We start from the raw sequence: 18,812 nt of genomic DNA, 5'->3' as shown, positions 1-18,812 counted from the left end.
TGCATTCATGTGCAGGCAACAATGGTCAAATGCAATCACCTGGTGGGGGATCACTCAGCAGCATTTTCTGAGTACTGATCAATAACGGATCAATGTGGCACGCAGCAGAGAGCCAGCGCACCTGAAGGAGGCGTCTGCTCCTCCAACAGGTGATGTAATGAGCCGTTCAATAGGAGTTTATGCAGCAAAAATTGTTTATTACAGCTGCCTTCAGTACAAGCAGACACACACACACACACACACACACACACACAAAATAATTCTGCCAAGTGGGCTGATTGAGTGTCGGATTACCACTTGCTCGTTTTCATTGGATTACTCAACCAGCGTATCGGGAAAAAGCCTATTAGTAGCCATGGAAACAGAAAGCCAGGGTAATCAGGGCTCTAATTACAGAAGCAGGCAGACGCTGCAATCAGTGGAGTGAAGAGCAGCGAACACACAGCTCATACTCTTCTTCTTTAGTCTGTCAGCAGAGAAAGTTACTCTAAATGTGTGTTAGTTACTTTGTGTTTATTAAAACTGAAATCTGCCCCATATTTAATTTAGAATTATGGTAATATGACCATAGCAACCTCTGTGGCTGAATGTTGCAGCCAATGTGGAGGTTCCTCAGAGTTTTTAAGATCTAATCTTTGAGATTTCAGTCCAGGTTTATTACCTGTAAGTAGATTTTCACATACAAGGAATTTGCCTTGGTGTTTTGGTGCATAATAATAAACATATTGAGAGACAAGAAAGAAGCCCTGCAAAAGGTGAGAATCATATGTGTATATTATACATATATACATAACATACATATATATATTAAGAAAGAGAGAGAGGAGTTGATAATTTTATAGGAAAGATTTGTATAAAGTACAGCCTAAGGAATATGTTCAATATACAGAGCTAATAGTCCCAAAAATGTGCGTTAAAGTAATTCATAAAAGCAGTTGTCAAGACTTTGGCCTCTAGTTTCGCAGACCAGGCGCCAATTGGGTGTGGCCAGGCGGATTTTGCAAGTTTGGCACACAGTGCGTGCTGGCGCAGCTACTCCTCTTTCCCACCTCCGTCCCTCCTACCTGCAGAAGTTGGAAAGAGGGAGGAGAGAAGGCATGGAGTGGGTTTTACACACATCACACAAATCAAATGAGCCCCTCTCCTCGCCCTTAAATGCGCCGCACGAAGGCGTAATGAGAGTTTACTCAATTCGCCATGGCAGAAGAGAGCAGCAGCGTCAGACGGCCAAACTTCTCCCAGGAGGAAACTGATGTTTTGGTCCAAGCTCACAGTGTCTGAATATACGGAACTGCGAGCAGACCTCCACGGGCTGATGATGCAAAGGTAGCCTGGGAGGAGGTCACCACAATTGTAAATCAATGTTGCATTTCTCTCGTGCGTGCGTGCGTGCTCTCTCTTTCTCTCTCGCAGTCTCACTCTGTTTCTTTTCTTTCGACTTTTCTAAGATGACAGATGCTGAATATATACTCCCTATCTGATGCTGTGGCTGTTTGTGGTTGGCTGAGAGGGATGTGAACTCATTAGTTTGCAGCTGTGTTAATCAAATCAGGTTGGGTTTCCATTACGCGTGCCGAACGTGCCAAATGTGCCAAACGGTGCCAATCCCCTTTGATCTGACATCAGATGTGACGGGACAGTCGATATAGAGATACATTTATGTGCTGATTGCAGATAGTTGCATTGAATAGTGGTTTTTATTGCATCGTTAATGTGCCTGATATTCTGGAAACCTGCCTGTGAGGTTTTGGTGACGTGTGTGCACTGTCCGCTGGGCAGCCAAACTGCCACTGCACCAGCTGCGCTCCGCCTGCGCTGACAGTAGACCTGGTTTCAGCTGGCGAGCTTTTAGCGCTCCTTCGGCGAAGCCTTTTGGCACGAAACTGTCACTGCGCCAAGCTGGATTTGTCGCCACCTCCCCCTGCTGCGCCACCACACCCATCTCACTCAATCAATGGTTAAGTATTGTAAGCCTGTTTTACACTGCCTGTTAAAGGCGGGAATATCGGGCTGTTATGCCGCCTCGTCTTGCTGTATAAAAGGTACAATTGCGGAATGGGGGGACAGAGTTGTCTTGTCTTTAAGCTGCCACTGGTGGTAGTAACAGTGCAGAAACTGTGTCTGTATTAACAGGACAGCTGGCAGGACAGGATCATGGTCAGAATGGATGTGACAATTTGACAAGCTGTTATGCATGCAACCCAGCACAGGAGATTTAAAAAGTAGCTGTTAGCAGTTAGCAGCTAACTCAAAGAAGAAGAACAGTGGCCATAAATGTCTGCCAATTGGGAAAACAATGAGGTCTAGGGGCTCCTTACCCCCAAACAAAGGATGAGATCAACCGCCATATTACAAGATGGTAAATGATTGTTATTGCCATGTTAATGTCATTGTTAATGTTAATAAACCACTGCTGATGTGTGTGTTATACGTCACACTAGAGGTTGACCCTATTGTGTTACACATCATGCCCAACATACCACAGGATGCCGGCATGCTGTCTAAAATCACATACTGGAGTAGCATGATGCCGTCGTTCTTTGGCTCTGTGTAAAAATGTAAAGAAGGCATAAAGAAGTGACGTCATAACAGCTCTTTTGTGCAATCTCTGTGTAAAAAGGGCCATAGAAATGGGTTAGAAGGGGCATGACACCCTAATATTAGGATTCATTATCCAGCTGTGAAATAGCTGTTTACGTTTATTGTTAGGCGGCAACTTATTGTGGCTGTGACAATATGAGGGGAGCAAAGGAGGAAGTCAGGTGATGTAGCATAGTGGCTGTGACACACCAAGCCAACAGTCAACCTTCAATCAACATCAGGATGTCAGTGAGTGTCACCGCCCGCGGAGGTGCTGCGAAGCGCAGCGCACCAAAATTCTTGCACGAGCCAGAGCACTTCCGTTCACATCAGACGCGCATTTCTCCACGCTGGTCGACAAGCGGTTCTGCTCCCAGCTGTTGTCTCCGTCACCTGGCTTGACACATTCGCTCGCGCAGAAAATAGACCAGAGCCGGCCACAGAGCTGCGCGGCGCAGGGCAGCCAGTGTGGATGACACAATCGGTTAACATGGGCGCCGAAAGGAAACTGGCTTCGCTTCGAGGCGCTCCGAGGCTCTTCGCAGCACTTCCGCGAGCGGTGTGGCCTGACGGGTCAGAGAGGGAGGCGAGCGAGAGGTCCGTAGTCGTTTCTAACGTAATGTTATAGATAACTGTTTTATGTGTTTTAATGTGTAGGTATGTAAATGTTTTCAAAGACGTTTATGTTGAAATAAAAATACCTACAAGTAGCCCTGTTTCATGTATTAATACATATACAAGTATGTTTCCTTGTATTAGTTTGCCCTCATGTGGACATAATGTGGAAAAAAAAAAATTGAATGGTTCGAACCTATGAGTTATTTTTATTGACAGCCCTAGTGGCGAGTAATGTGACGTCAGTGAGGACATTCCAAACACCTCACTCCTTTGTCAGCAACTGAGTCGCCATCATGTTTTGCTAGAGTGCACATCAGCATCACTCACTAAAGCGATCACTGCTGAATTTCCCTGTCTTGTGTTGTGAGTTAACGTTATGTTATAGTTTCATCGTCCTGGTTGTCGTCCCCTTCCCCAGACAGACTGATTGAATTTGGAAACGTTTGCAACAAGCTTTTAGTGCCACAGACGGCCAACAGGAGTGATAACATGGTGCAATGGGAATTTGATCCTCTTGTTATCAGCACCCACTCAGGAGATGATGAGTGGTCCCATCTGTTTCAGGCTCATCCAGCTGCTTTCAGGATCCGAAACTTAGATATGTGCTGAGACCAGAAATCATACATACTGATCATATAGAATCATTCCTGACTCATCATTGTAGTGCTTGGAAAATAGTTCTGATAAATTGTCCCAACACTTTTCAATCTTAGCTAACATGCCAAAATTTGTTTTTAAAAGAACATCTATTCATCCCAGATTTTAACCTCACTGACTGTGATTTTTATTTCTCTAGATTGTAATAGCTTTAGGAAAAAAAAAAAAACTTTACTTACACTGACAATATCACATGTACAAACCCACACTGTTGACAGCTGTTTGCTAACATGTTTGCCATAATTTTGTGAGGTAGTAATGCGTTAAATGTGTGTTATGAATTGGATCAATGGAGCTTTTACTTGTAGCTCAGATTCCAGTTATGAAAGATAGCAAATATGTGAGATTGAATTAAATCTGCCAAAAAGAAGTGATGGAATGTATGTGTGCAAATTCATATACTTGAATTTCCATTTAATGCAACTTAATACTGCTATTCCACTACACCGAAGAGACAGATATTGTACTTTCTCTGCATTTGTTTGTCACCTCCTTCCTCTGAAAACTATGTATCTCCAGATGTGTTGATGTTGAATGTTTTTGATAAACTGAAGAATGAATTGTTCCTTTATGTGTTGAGAAAAATTCTCCTGCTTCTTATGCTACATAAACTCTTTAAAACCCTTCTTAGATCAGCTGGAAAACACATCATCACAAAACTGAAAACAGGGCTGTTTTTCTTACTTTTTAGATATATGTTTCTCACAGGACAGCCACGCTACAAACATATGATGACTTTATAGAATATGATGCATTGATATAGATTAAACTACCCAACAGTTTATTAAGGAGTTAAAATGAACACAAACTTAAACATGTACAGCAGTAAAATGACACATACACATTAATGCAGCAGGAATATTAATCCAAAAACATAGGATAGAAAAGAAAAACTGACAACATGGAACATTTTACTGCAATATTCATACTTTTACTATTAGTACTTTAAGTAGCCTACATTTTATTGATTACATACATTTACATAACTGAGGTTTTGAATGCAGGAGTTTTACTTGAAGTGGAGTGTTTTCAGTGTGGTATTTATACTTTTACTTCAGTAAGGGATCTAATTTCTTCTTCCTCCACTGAAAAAGAACAATGCACAAGTCACTGAAAATGTTATATGTTAAAGACAAGTTTGTATGTTCTCCTGGTGTCAGAATGGATGTTCTCAGGTTCTCCAGCTTCCTCCAACAGTCCAAAGACATGTCGGTTATCTGGTGACACTAAACTGCCCGTAGATGTGAGTGTGAGGGTGAATTGTTGTCTGTGTTAGCCCTGCCTCTCCATTCACGTCAGCTGTGATAGGCTCCAGCCTTCCCGCGACATTAAAGCATAAGCAGTTACGGATAATAAATGAATAAATGCAGATTTAAAAGATTAATTAACTTATTTTGCTACCAATGTACAGTACAGGCCAAAAGTTTGGACACACCTTCTCATTCAATGCGTTTTCTTTATTTTCATGACTATTTACATTGTAGATTCTCACTGAAGGCATCAAAACTATGAATGAACACATGTGGAGTTATGTACTTAACAAAAAAAGGTGAAATAACTGAAAACATGTTTTATATTCTAGTTTCTTCAAAATAGCCACCCTTTGCTCTGATTACTGCTTTGCACACTCTTGGCATTCTCTCCATGAGCTTCAAGAGGTAGTCACCTGAAATGGTTTTCCAACAGTCTTGAAGGAGTTCCCAGAGGTGTTTAGCACTTGTTGGCCCCTTTGCCTTCACTCTGCGGTCCAGCTCACCCCAAACCATCTGGATTGGGTTCAGGTCCGGTGAATGTGGAGGCCAGGTCATCTGCCGCAGCACTCCATCACTCTCCTTCTTGGTCAAATAGCCCTTACACAGCCTGGAGGTGTGTTTGGGGTCATTGTCCTGTTGAAAAATAAATGATCGTCCAACTAAACGCAAACCGGATGGGATGGCATGTCGCTGCAGGATGCTGTGGTAGCCATGCTGGTTCAGTGTGCCTTCAATTTTGAATAAATCCCCAACAGTGTCACCAGCAAAACACCCCCACACCATCACACCTCCTCCTCCATGCTTCACAGTGGGAACCAGGCATGTGGAATCCATCCGTTCACCTTTTCTGCGTCTCACAAAGACACGGCGGTTGGAACCAAAGATCTCAAATTTGGACTCATCAGACCAAAGCACAGATTTCCACTGGTCTAATGTCCATTCCTTGTGTTTCTTGGCCCAAACAAATCTCTTCTGCTTGTTGCCTCTCCTTAGCAGTGGTTTCCTAGCAGCTATTTGACCATGAAGGCCTGATTGGCGCAGTCTCCTCTTAACAGTTGTTCTAGAGATGGGTCTGCTGCTAGAACTCTGTGTGGCATTCATCTGGTCTCTGATCTGAGCTGCTGTTAACTTGCGATTTCTGAGGCTGGTGACTCAGATGAACTTATCCTCAGAAGCAGAGGTGACTCTTGGTCTTCCTTTCCTGGGTCGGTCCTCGTGTGTGCCAGTTTCGTTGTAGCGCTTGATGGTTTTTGCGACTCCACTTGAGGACACATTTAAAGTTTTTGCAATTTTCCGGACTGACTGACCTTCATTTCTTAAAGTAATGATGGCCACTCGTTTTTCTTTAGTTAGCTGATTGGTTCTTGCCATAATATGAATTTTAACAGTTGTCCAATAGGGCTGTCGGCTGTGTATTAACCTGACTTCTGCACAACACAACTGATGGTCCCAACCCCATTGATAAAGCAAGAAATTCCACTAATTAACCCTGATAAGGCACACCTGTGAAGTGGAAACCATTTCAGGTGACTACCTCTTGAAGCTCATGGAGAGAATGCCAAGAGTGTGCAAAGCAGTAATCAGAGCAAAGGGTGGCTATTTTGAAGAAACTAGAATATAAAACATGTTTTCAGTTATTTCACCTTTTTTTGTTAAGTACATAACTCCACATGTGTTCATTCATAGTTTTGATGCCTTCAGTGAGAATCTACAATGTAAATAGTCATGAAAATAAAGAAAACGCATTGAATGAGAAGGTGTGTCCAAACTTTTGGCCTGTACTGTATATGATTATTATAATCACCAGGATACATGTTGGCATTGTATGTTTCTGCAACCACGATACGTTACATTTGTATGTTATTATGTAGCCGATATGCTAAAACTTTATACTTTAACAATGCTGTGGTTAATATGTGGTTAGGTTTAGGCACAAAAATGACTTGGTTATGGTGAGGAAAAGATCAGCTTTTGGCTTAAAACATCCAGTTTTGGGGGCCTAATTCTGGCAGAAAACACAGCAACGTCACTAAAACACAACCAGTTTTGTTGTTTGTTGCAGCTTGGCAGTCACCCCACCTAGATGTCACGCCACAGCCAAATCACCACTAAAAATGTTGGCATTTTACATTTCTGCTAACACAGATTACATTTGAGTTACATGTTGTTCGGGTTTAGAGAAATAAAATACATGGTTATGGTTAGCAAAAGATCATGTTTTAGCTTAAAATACCTGGTTTTTAGGTGCAAAATCCCTTCAAGAAACACAGCAATGTCTCCATAAAAAAACTATCGCACTCTATGGCACAGTAGCCATTGGAAAAACAGTGACTGGTGGCTACAAAACACCCACATTTGGTGCCTAAAAAGCCTCTGAAAACACAGCAATGACTCGCTGAAACATAAACAGTTTTGTTTGTTGGTCTTGAGCAGTGGTCAGCAACTTGGCAGGCATCTCTCCTAGGTGTCACACCATCTCCTCCACCTCCTGATGACAAAGTCAGGTCATATACTACGTCTTATTAGAAAGACTGATACATATGAATTGCACAAATTTAACAAATCAGTTGTTTGCAAAAATGTACCATGCCAACATTTTCTTCTGGCGACTGGGCTGATATGATACTTATATAAGTAATAAGTAAAACCATGAGTTTAAGTATAGATACAGTTGTGTCCACCTTCCTGCAATGAGTAATGCTGGGAAAAATTAAATGTGAATTTGATGTGAATGCTGCATTACACTCACACACACAGGGAGAGTTGTGGGGAAGCAGAAACTTAACATCTGTCAAAGATTCAGCGGTTATGCAAGACAGCACGCGTATAAACACAGACAGACTGTACAGTATGTGTTTGCATGCACTAGCAGCTCAACACAAGCAAGAAACTCTCTGTCTGTCTGTCTCTCTCTCTCACACACACACACAGACACACACACACACACACACACACACACACACACACACAGATCAACCAAAGGGTTAGATAGAGCACTTAATGCTGCGGGTCATCTGTGCAACAACAAAGCAGACATGACATCGCCCTGTATGTGTGTGTGTGTGTGTGTGTGTGTGTGTGTGTGTGTGTGTGTGTGTGTGTGGTTTGATACCAGCGTGTCCTGGAGCAAGGCACTGGGCTGAGACTCACACAAGCTCATGTTGTTTAACTACAAAAAATAAATAAACCCAGGAGGCTTCACTTGGAGAATGTACAGAACATGGGATTCTTATAATGAGTCGAGGTGGAATGTAAACAGAAATATGAATCAGTTTTCAGATTTCCTTTTTTTTTTTTTTTAGCAGTTTTTAATATTGTGACTGATGTGAGATGAACAGTTATCATTAAAGCAGCTATAATAGATTTTTCAATGACAATGTAAAAACAATGTGAAAGAAGTTCTACAGAGCTGGGTTGGTGAACAGTTCTGGACCGTACATGCTCACCATGGACATAAAAGTCAGTTTAATGTGTCAACGGTCAACTTAATTCTCTCTGCCTCTGTGTCAATGTCTCTCACCCACAGTGTGCGTGACGAGGTTTCAGTGCTGTGACATCGACACAACGGCAGGCCCTGGTCAGATGTGGTGGAGACTGAGGAAGACTTGTTACCAGATTGTAGAGCACAGCTGGTTTGAAACCTTCATCATCTTTATGATTCTGCTAAGCTCCGGAGCTCTGGTCAGAAACACACACTTTATACATAGTTTATTTTATTTAGATATGTTTGTTTTTACTGTAGTTTACTGTTAATTTAGTTTACTGTAGTTTATTTTATTCAGAGTAGTTTATTTTTACGGCAGTTTGCTGTAGTTTATTAAGTTTACTGTTGTTTAATTAATTTAGAGAATTTTGTTTTTTCAATGTAGTTTATTTAGTTTACTGTAGTTTTTATTGAGTAGTTTGCTTTTTTCACAGTTTACCCGGTTTACTCTAGTAAATTTATCATAGTTTATTTAATTTAGTATCAATTTCTTTTTTCCAAAAATTACTGTAGTTTACCGTAGTTTGTTTGATGTACTGTTGTTTCCTTTATTGAAGTAACTGCATGCTTTATTGGATTAACTAGTGTAGACTTTATTTGATTTAATGTACTAATGTTTGCTTTTTAGAGTGGTTTTCTGTAAGTAATTTAATTTACGGATATTTGCTTTTTGTCTGTGGTTAACTGCAGTTTACTTTATTTGATTTACTGATGTTGTTTTTTTTACAGTGGTTTATTGCAGTTTACTTTATTAAATTAACTGTAGTTTATTTTATTCAATTTATTGTGGTTTACTTTATGTCATTAAATGTAGTTCCATTTATTTTAGTGTACTTTAATATACCATAGCTTATCTATTAAATTTCCTCATATTTGCCTTTTACAGTGGCTTGCTGTAGTTAACTTAATTTAATTAATGGTATTTTAATTTATTAAATTTGTTACAGTTAACTTTATATAATTCACTGTTGTATAAATTGTGAATTTTACTGTAATTTACTTTTACCATAGTTTACTTTGTGATGATTTTCTTATTATTTAATTAATGGTAGTTTAGGAAATTTAAGGAAACTAATTTACTGAAATATTCTTCACTCACTTTATTTTACTATAGTTTACTTTATTTGATTTACTGTAGTTTATTTTATTTCCCGATGTTTACTTTAATCCAATCCAATCCACTTTATTTATATAGCACATTTTACAAACGGAGGTTTCCAAAGTGCTGCACAGAAACAGAAATAAAATACTAAATAAAATACTAAAAACAGTTTACTTAATGGTGTTTTACTTTATTTTATTTGTTGTAGTTTAGGAAATTTAAGGAGATTAACTTACTGTAATGTCCTTCACTAACTTAATTTTACTGAAGTTGAATTCATTTAATTAACTGTAATTTGTTCTATTTAATTTACTGTAATTTACTTTTTTACCATATTGTACTTTACTGTGGTTTACTTTATTTAATTCATTGTAGTTTGTGTCACTAGCTTTAGTTTAATTTCATGTGGTGTACTTTACTGTTCATCACTACTGTACTTTACCTTAGTTAACTCAGGCAGCTTAACTTTACTATAGGTTACATTATTCTTTACTTAATTTACTTACCTATGTTAATTTAATTTACCATAGTTTACTTTCGCTTACTCAATAATGTAACCTTACTTTGTTTACTGTACTTTATTTTACCTTAGTTCACCTCACTTTTCTGTGGTTTAATATAATTCACTTTACTATAGTTAACTTACTTTAATTTAGTTCACTGTTTATTAAAGCTCCACACCCTGCTGCCCCCTTTAGGCCTTTGAGGACATCTACATTGAGCAGAGGAAGGTGATCAAGGTGGTGCTGGAGTTTGCAGACAAGATCTTCACCTACATCTTCATCCTAGAGATGTTGCTCAAGTGGCTCGCCTATGGCTTCAAGAAGTACTTCACCAACTACTGGTGCTGGCTTGACTTCCTCATTGTTGATGTAAGTCAATGATTAGTTGATTGATGGTTGATTTGTTGGTTTATTGGTCCGTTGAATGGTTTATTTGGTTGGTTCTTTTAAAAACTGAAATTGAATGTTAATGTTGATGTTATAACTGTGACCATAGTCATTATTTTAATCCTGTGGATTATGTAACAGTGTGATGACAATAATGTGGATACAAGAGTGACAAAGATGATAATTAGAGCTCACAGTTTTCATTGAACAGAAAACAGTGCTGATGGTGATGAGAAAGTTAAAATGCAATAGTTGAATCAACCAATTTATGTATACCAGATTAGTATAGTACTTGAACTAATAATCTAAATACTTAATTTATGGTCCTTTACTTTATCAGCTTACTTAATTGGCTTTATTTTATTGTTGTTTCCTAAATAATTTTACTCAGCTAAATCTTACTTAGTTTACTGTAGTTTACTTGACTTTACCTTAGTTTATTTACTCTATTTTTTTCATTTATACTCAACTGAAGTTAACTTACTTTACATTATAGAAATGTAATACATGGTAGTTTACTAGATTAACTTGCTTAATTTACTTAACAACTTTGTAGTTGTTTACTTAATTTATTTACCATCGTTTACTCATTTATTACTTTATACTCTACTGTAAACTTACTGTACATAATGATCATTTCATTTACCGTAGTTTGCTAACTTCACTTGACCATAGTTCAGTTACTTAGTTATTTAATTCTTTACTATAGTTTACCTTTCTTACTTTACTTTGTGGTAGTTTCATTTACTGTAGTTAGCTTGACTTGATGTGCTTTACCTTAGTTTACTGACTTTACTTTTTGTTGTTTATCGTCATTTACGAAGTTAACTTGACTTAAGTTTACTTAATAATGTTGCTTTACTCAGTTTTGCCTCACTTTATTTTTCTTTACTTTACCTTAGTTTACCTACTTTACTTGTTACCTCATACCTTACTGTAGTTTACAGTACAGTATTTTAGTGTGATTTATCATAGTTAGCATACTTAATCATTTTGCCTTACTTACCTCTACTTCACTTGATTTACTTAAGTGTATCTACTTAACTATAAGTTTCTTTATACTTTACACTGGTTTACTTAAATTTTCATTTAACTATTTTCAAGTGTAGAATATGGAAAGCGCTGATGGTTGGCATGGTGACAGTGAAGATATTGATGTCAAAGTTGACACAAATGACATCACTTTTCATAATCTTGATCCCTAAAAATGATCAATATGCTGACATAATTTTCTGAGATTATTTGTTCTCCTTTTTATTTATGTATTTTATTTATATATTAATGTTATGGTGACTTGAATATTATTTGACTTCCTTCCTCACATTGCTCACAAGGAATATAATTTCTAATGCTTCCACTATTATTAATCCATAATTAATCTATTTTTCGAGTTTTCCTTCCTTTTTTTACTTATATTCCATTTTTTGGTTTTCCTTCACAACTCATTTAATTCAAGAACAAAGACACAGAAAGCGAGATTCTCAAATCAAATCAACTTTATTGCCATGATTGATGATATTTAAATGACTAAAATTTTTAGATCATAACAAAAAAATCTGTCAGACAACATGTCTTAAACATATAATGCAACATGTACATGAACATATTCACAAGAACAGAACATAAAACACATTTACTCTATAAAAGTTTATCAAAATTAAAAAAATGCTTGATTAGCATAAACATAATTCAGTGCACCCATTTTAAATGTATTTGGTGTCTGAACTTGAATGTTTTTCTCTCTTTTAAAGTAGCCATAATTGAGGGAAAAGAAGAATGACATCAGTTTAACAGCTGATTCCAAACTGTTCAATGGTAGTGTGACACATATTACAGTTATTAAAAAGAAATCTATGTATACATATCTCAGGTAGTGTGTGTTACAGCAGTTGTCTTGCTCGGAGTCTCTCTCCACTGCCATAATGCAACTCTATAAATAAAAGCCATGAGAGACAAAGAAAGACAAAGAGGAACAGAGAGAGAGAGAAAGTCTAAACAGCTTCAGGCCAAATGATCAGCAGTGGCTTTTTAACCTCTGCACATACACACACACACACAGACACACACACACACACACACACACACACACACACATACACACACACACACATATAAAGATGTGTATATTTGGACACTCTCTCTTTCACTCTTCTAGGCACGATTATAGAGTAGAGGTAGACTGATGCACACACCATACATATGCATGCATTGAGTCTCTCTCTGGTTCTCTGGGTGTTTTCCTCCTGGCTGTCTTCATAAATGACACTACATGTTGTGACATTTTTATTTGACTGCAGTGACCTAAAGAGAGAGAAGAAAGAGATGTGTTGAGTCACAGAGGTCTAACATGCAGATCTGAGACAACAAACAGAGCACAGTGTTAATAGTAAAGAAAGACTCACATAATTTACTTAAAGCTGCATTCATTCCTTTTTGCCACTAGAGGGCAGAAAAACAAATACAAGCCCACAACACACATCACCAGAAAATCAGATTGTTATGACTAATGACTCAGTGTTGGATCATCTAAATCAGTGGTTCTCAGTTTGGGGTGTAGGGACTAGAGCTGCATGATATGAGGAAAACATGCATTAAGCTGCTTTCACACTGCCCTGCAGTAACTAGGTGGCAGAGGGGAAATGGTTTCCAACACAATGGTAGGGGTATGAAGTGGTTGTTGCCCATGTGCACGTGAAAAGATTTTGCTCTGCGGTACAAAGTATACTGTGTTGAACTTCTGGCAGTTGCCACTTGGCTTTGGCAGATCACATAGCGAGCATTATGACAGCAGAAAGAAGACAAGATGGAAGCTTTGACAGTGTTGATGTCTGAATATCTGGAGTTACAGCACTAGCAACTTTTGGGGACAGTCACAAGAAAAACTGGGCCTTGGATAAAGTCTCCACCGAACTTCAGATGACTGGTAAATTGTCCAAATGTGTAGAAATCTTTGGTAGTTTCAGTGATTTCCATTGTCTTTCTACAGTATGCAGCTGCAGGCTAGTATGTATGTAGCGGTGGCTTTAAAAAACACTTTGCTTTTTTGGGAAATCCCCTTGCAGGTCAGCGGTTGTCAGGGCAGTTACTACGCAGCAGTGTGAAAGCAGCTTTAATTTGGTTGAATTGCAGTAATTATATTACTTGCAATAAATAAAGAGATGTCAAAGTTAAAGTTATCGTCTGCTTTCAATATACTGCTAAAATACAACAAATTGCTTGTTAAATTTAACACTTTAAATTGAACAAACTGAACACTGTGCTTAACTCAACAGAATTAATGTTACATTTTAAAGTGCAGTTTTCCATTGATGTTGTCTTTAAGTGCAACATCACAGTTGTTGTGTATCATACAAGATAACTTTACAATGACATTTTTTTAAAAAAGAAAAAAACTGGTGAAGGACTCACAAAGCAAACTTGAATAAACATTCTGGCTCTTTAAATCAGACTCAGTTCGGTACAAGGGTGATCAGTAACAGGCAAAAGTATCCAAATTGACAGGAAAAAAAGGTTGGCTAAGACAAACTTACAAGAAACACTAGGACAACTGCTGGACCTCTCACTTGAAGGTAAAGACAATCTGGTAACAGAGGAAGAAAGATGGGGACTTAGATAATGTAAGACAAGGGAGACAATGAGACCCAGGTGGGGCAAGTGATCACAAAGGAGGGAAACTTGACAGGATGTGGGATCTGAAACGAGACAAGTCACTGGTTACCAAAATAAAACAGGAAACACAGGGATGACAAATAAACACGGACTCAGGGAGGTTGACAGGTTATGACACACAAGGATCAGGGCAGGTCACACACAAGGAATAAAGAGAAGACAAAGAATATAAATGATGGAATTTAAAAAAAAAAGGATAAACACATTTCTGTTAGACATTTTTTTTTATTTTTTTTTATTTCTCTCAGGCTTTTCTCTGATTTGTCTTGTTTCTTGTGAAATGCACCTTCTCAGGGCTCTAACTTTCACCAGATTCATCTGCTAAACATAACTTGATAAACTAGTTAATGCTAAACATAACTTAAATCTTTTATTTACCTTATATACAGTACAGGCCAAAAGTTTGGACACACCTTCTCATTCAGTGCGTTTTCTTTATTTTCATGACTATTTACATTGTAGATTCTCACTGAAGGCATCAAAACTATGAATGAACACATGTGGAGTTATGTACTTAACAAAAAAAGGTGAAATAACTGAAAACATGTTTTATATTCTAGTTTCTTCAAAATAGCCACCCTTTGCTCTGATTACTGCTTTGCACACTCTTGGCATTCTCTCCATGAGCTTCAAGAGGTAGTCACCTGAAATGGTTTTCCAACAGTCTTGAAGGAGTTCCCAGAGGTGTTTAGCACTTGTTGGCCCCTTTGCCTTCACTCTGCGGTCCAGCTCACCCCAAACCATCTGGATTGGGTTCAGGTCCGGTGACTGTGGAGGCCAGGTCATCTGCCGCAGCACTCCATCACTCTCCTTCTTGGTCAAATAGCCCTTACACAGCCTGGAGGTGTGTTTGGGGTCATTGTCCTGTTGAAAAATAAATGATCGTCCAACTAAACGCAAACCGGATGGGATGGCATGTCGCTGCAGGATGCTGTGGTAGCCATGCTGGTTCAGTGTGCCTTCAATTTTGAATAAATCCCCAACAGTGTCACCAGCAAAACACCCCCACACCATCACACCTCCTCCTCCATGCTTCACAGTGGGAACCAGGCATGTGGAATCCATCCGTTCACCTTTTCTGCGTCTCACAAAGACACGGCGGTTGGAACCAAAGATCTCAAATTTGGACTCATCAGACCAAAGCACAGATTTCCACTGGTCTAATGTCCATTCCTTGTGTTTCTTGGCCCAAACAAATCTCTTCTGCTTGTTGCCTCTCCTTAGCAGTGGTTTCCTAGCAGCTATTTGACCATGAAGGCCTGATTGGCGCAGTCTCCTCTTAACAGTTGTTCTAGAGATGGGTCTGCTGCTAGAACTCTGTGTGGCATTCATCTGGTCTCTGATCTGAGCTGCTGTTAACTTGCGATTTCTGAGGCTGGTGACTCAGATGAACTTATCCTCAGAAGCAGAGGTGACTCTTGGTCTTCCTTTCCTGGGTTGGTCCTCATGTGTGCCAGTTTGGTTGTAGCGCTTGATGGTTTTTGCGACTCCACTTGAGGACACATTTAAAGTTTTTGCAATTTTCCGGACTGACTGACCTTCATTTCTTAAAGTAATGATGGCCACTCGTTTTTCTTTAGTTAGCTGATTGGTTCTTGCCATAATATGAATTTTAACAGTTGTCCAATAGGGCTGTCGGCTGTGTATTAACCTGACTTCTGCACAACACAACTGATGGTCCCAACCCCATTGATAAAGCAAGAAATTCCACTAATTAACCCTGATAAGGCACACCTGTGAAGTGGAAACCATTTCAGGTGACTACCTCTTGAAGCTCATGGAGAGAATGCCAAGAGTGTGCAAAGCAGTAATCAGAGCAAAGGGTGGCTATTTTGAAGAAACTAGAATATAAAACATGTTTTCAGTTATTTCACCTTTTTTTGTTAAGTACATAACTCCACATGTGTTCATTCATAGTTTTGATGCCTTCAGTGAGAATCTACAATGTAAATAGTCATGAAAATAAAGAAAACGCATTGAATGAGAAGGTGTGTCCAAACTTTTGGCCTGTACTGTATATTTAAAAAATGTCTTTATTTCAAACAGGTTCATATTGGATACAGACTTTTATTTCTCATTTCTTCTGTTCTATAAGCTTTTTAATTATATTTTACTCAAAAGATTCAATGTTCTTTCGAAAGCCCTGAGAGGAAGTTGGAAAAAAAATACAGGCAATATTGGCCAAAAGTTTATCTGTGACATATGGGATGTTATCTCCTATATAAAAGATAAACTTATATGCTTGATTAAGTTTTTAAGAGTGGGACAGCTGTGCAGAATGAAACGCTTAGTGCGCGATACAAAGCATACTGACTGTTCAGCCAAATGCAGCATAAAGAAAAGGTTTTACCATCTCAGTTAACTAGCTAAAAATATAGGCTTTAAACGATAATGGAACTGTGCAGTGGTGCCTGTAGGATTTTATTTCATATGCACAAGAACTGCCCACCCTCAACATCTAGGTTCCCATGAACACATACATACACAGTGTACTCAGCAAGCAAGTGAGATGTTAGCACCCACTTGTGTAGGAAATAACATCTTGTACATAAGAGATAATATGTCCTACGTAGGAGATACACTTTGGCCAACATTGCTAAAACTTTTTTTTTTTCACCCGGCCTTTTAAATTCTTTGGTAGTTTTGTGAGTTTCTGATCTGCACCTGTTTTAATTTGCATTATTCCCTGTCATCTTGATAAATTCAACATGGTGTACACTTGCACAGCATTGATTTTATCATTACAACAACATGTCATACTCACCCCTCAAATACTGTGAGTGTATTTACTCACTAATTTATTCCTATCACCATTTGTTTAGTGTGCAGCTACTGTCAATGAAACTCAACACTCTCCTCATAGATGCTTTACATTAAAAGGCATAAACCATTCTCTTTACTGATAGGCTTTTATTATGAAATATATGCAGGAAGTTGAAAGAAGCTTAACAGTGAACAAAAGGACATAAAAATGAATCTTATTGTGATGAATTGGAGAGTAAGAACAGTATTTATGGTATGGTAATATTTGACAAAGTACGTTATGAACTTTAATTCTGTATGTTAGACTTTGAAAATGTCTAAAAAATGTTTGACCCTTTAGATCTCAGTGTTGGGTCTGCTGGCTCAGTTCATCTCTATGGACAACATCACCACTATGCGTGTGCTGAGGATGCTCAGGGCTCTCCGTCCTCTCCGGGCCGCGTCCCGCTTTGCTGGTATCAGGGTAAGAACCAGAACCTTACCCGGAGCTCCGCCCAACAGAACCAACCTGAGACCTGCTGCTCAAGTGTGAAAAATAAAACATACATGTGGGGCGAAGAGGGTGTTAGAGATGCTCTGGTTTCTTTGTTACACTTGATGTCATCTTGATTTAAGTAGAAGGGATATATCACAGTGTTTCAGTACAGGTAGAATATTTTGTGGTTCATCATCCCTGATATCACTAAATATTTACCATAACTTAAAGTTATATATCAACACAATCTGTATAAACCAGAACAAAATAAATGCTGGCAGTGCACATTTCTGCAAACGACGGATATGTTACATTTGTACCTTAGCGTGTAGTGGATACGTTAAAAACTTATCTTTACATTTCAGTTAGATTTAGACACAAAAACTTGGTTATGTTAAGGAAAAGATCATGATTTGGCTTAAAATACCAAGCTTTTATGGAACTATCCTGGCAGGAGATGCGGCAGTGTCTCTGTAAAAAAAAATAACCACTCTTTCATGGCTCTATCCTGGTTGGAAATGCAGTGTTGGGTCATTAAAAAACACCCACATTTGGGAGAGCTGGAAACGGTAATTACTTGCTAAATCACAACCGCTTTTGTTGTTTGTTGGTCTCAAACAGTGGTCTGTAACTCGGCAGCTGTCTTGCTTATAGGTGTCACACTGTCAACCATCCCCTCCACCTCCAGATGACAAAGTCAGCTCAAATACTATGTCACTTTAGAAACATTGACATGATACCTGTCAAATGTAACATATTTGGGGTTTGCAGAAATGTAAAATGCTAACAGTTCTTTTAGCGACTGTGCCGAATACTTCCAACATTTATCATTTAAAAAACTCTGCTAGCGCTTAATCAGTTTTTCTGCTACTGGAGAAAAATCTGTCATTAAGATTTTATATTAATTTCATTAAAGTTTTCGAGGCTGTGTTGCAGTCTCAAAGTTTACAAGATATTTTAACTGACTTTTGGATTATGAGGTTTTAGTGCAATCATGCAGAAATATTTCCTAAAAAGCACCTTAAGTACTTCACAGCTAAACAAACATCCAAGAATAACAGTACAGTCTGTTGTATTTACCTTTTACAAAGGCTTTCATAACACGGGACAAATTTATACTGATCTTTATTGGCTCTAAATACTCCACAGTCAGCCTCATTTCTCACCAAGTAAACAGTAATAATCCTTTTCTCTTCCACAGTTTGAATAAAGGACTACATTCAGTTTATTTGGACATCGAAGATGAACTGAATATTAACACATTAAAATAACTTACCTCAACTGAGGTAATATTATTTGTTTCACAAGTCAAAGTCTCAGT

General features: G+C 38.4%; 1 protein-coding gene across 1 annotated transcript in view; it reads left to right on the top strand.

Annotated features, from left to right (window-relative positions):
* The window catches only part of LOC117265098 (sodium channel protein type 5 subunit alpha-like), a 370,250-nt gene that overhangs the window by 315,069 nt on the left and 36,369 nt on the right, over positions 1–18,812 (top strand). The window contains exons 24-25 of the mRNA XM_033639488.2: positions 8,635–8,789; positions 10,393–10,566. Of these exons, the coding sequence (XP_033495379.1) occupies positions 8,635–8,789; positions 10,393–10,566 (329 nt within the window). The remainder of the gene's footprint in view (positions 1–8,634; positions 8,790–10,392; positions 10,567–18,812) is intronic.

The sequence above is a fragment of the Epinephelus lanceolatus genome, chromosome 20, assembly GCF_041903045.1.
Source record: "Epinephelus lanceolatus isolate andai-2023 chromosome 20, ASM4190304v1, whole genome shotgun sequence".
Classification (NCBI taxonomy): domain Eukaryota; kingdom Metazoa; phylum Chordata; class Actinopteri; order Perciformes; family Serranidae; genus Epinephelus; species Epinephelus lanceolatus.
This window is presented reverse-complemented; position numbering and strand designations above follow the sequence as displayed.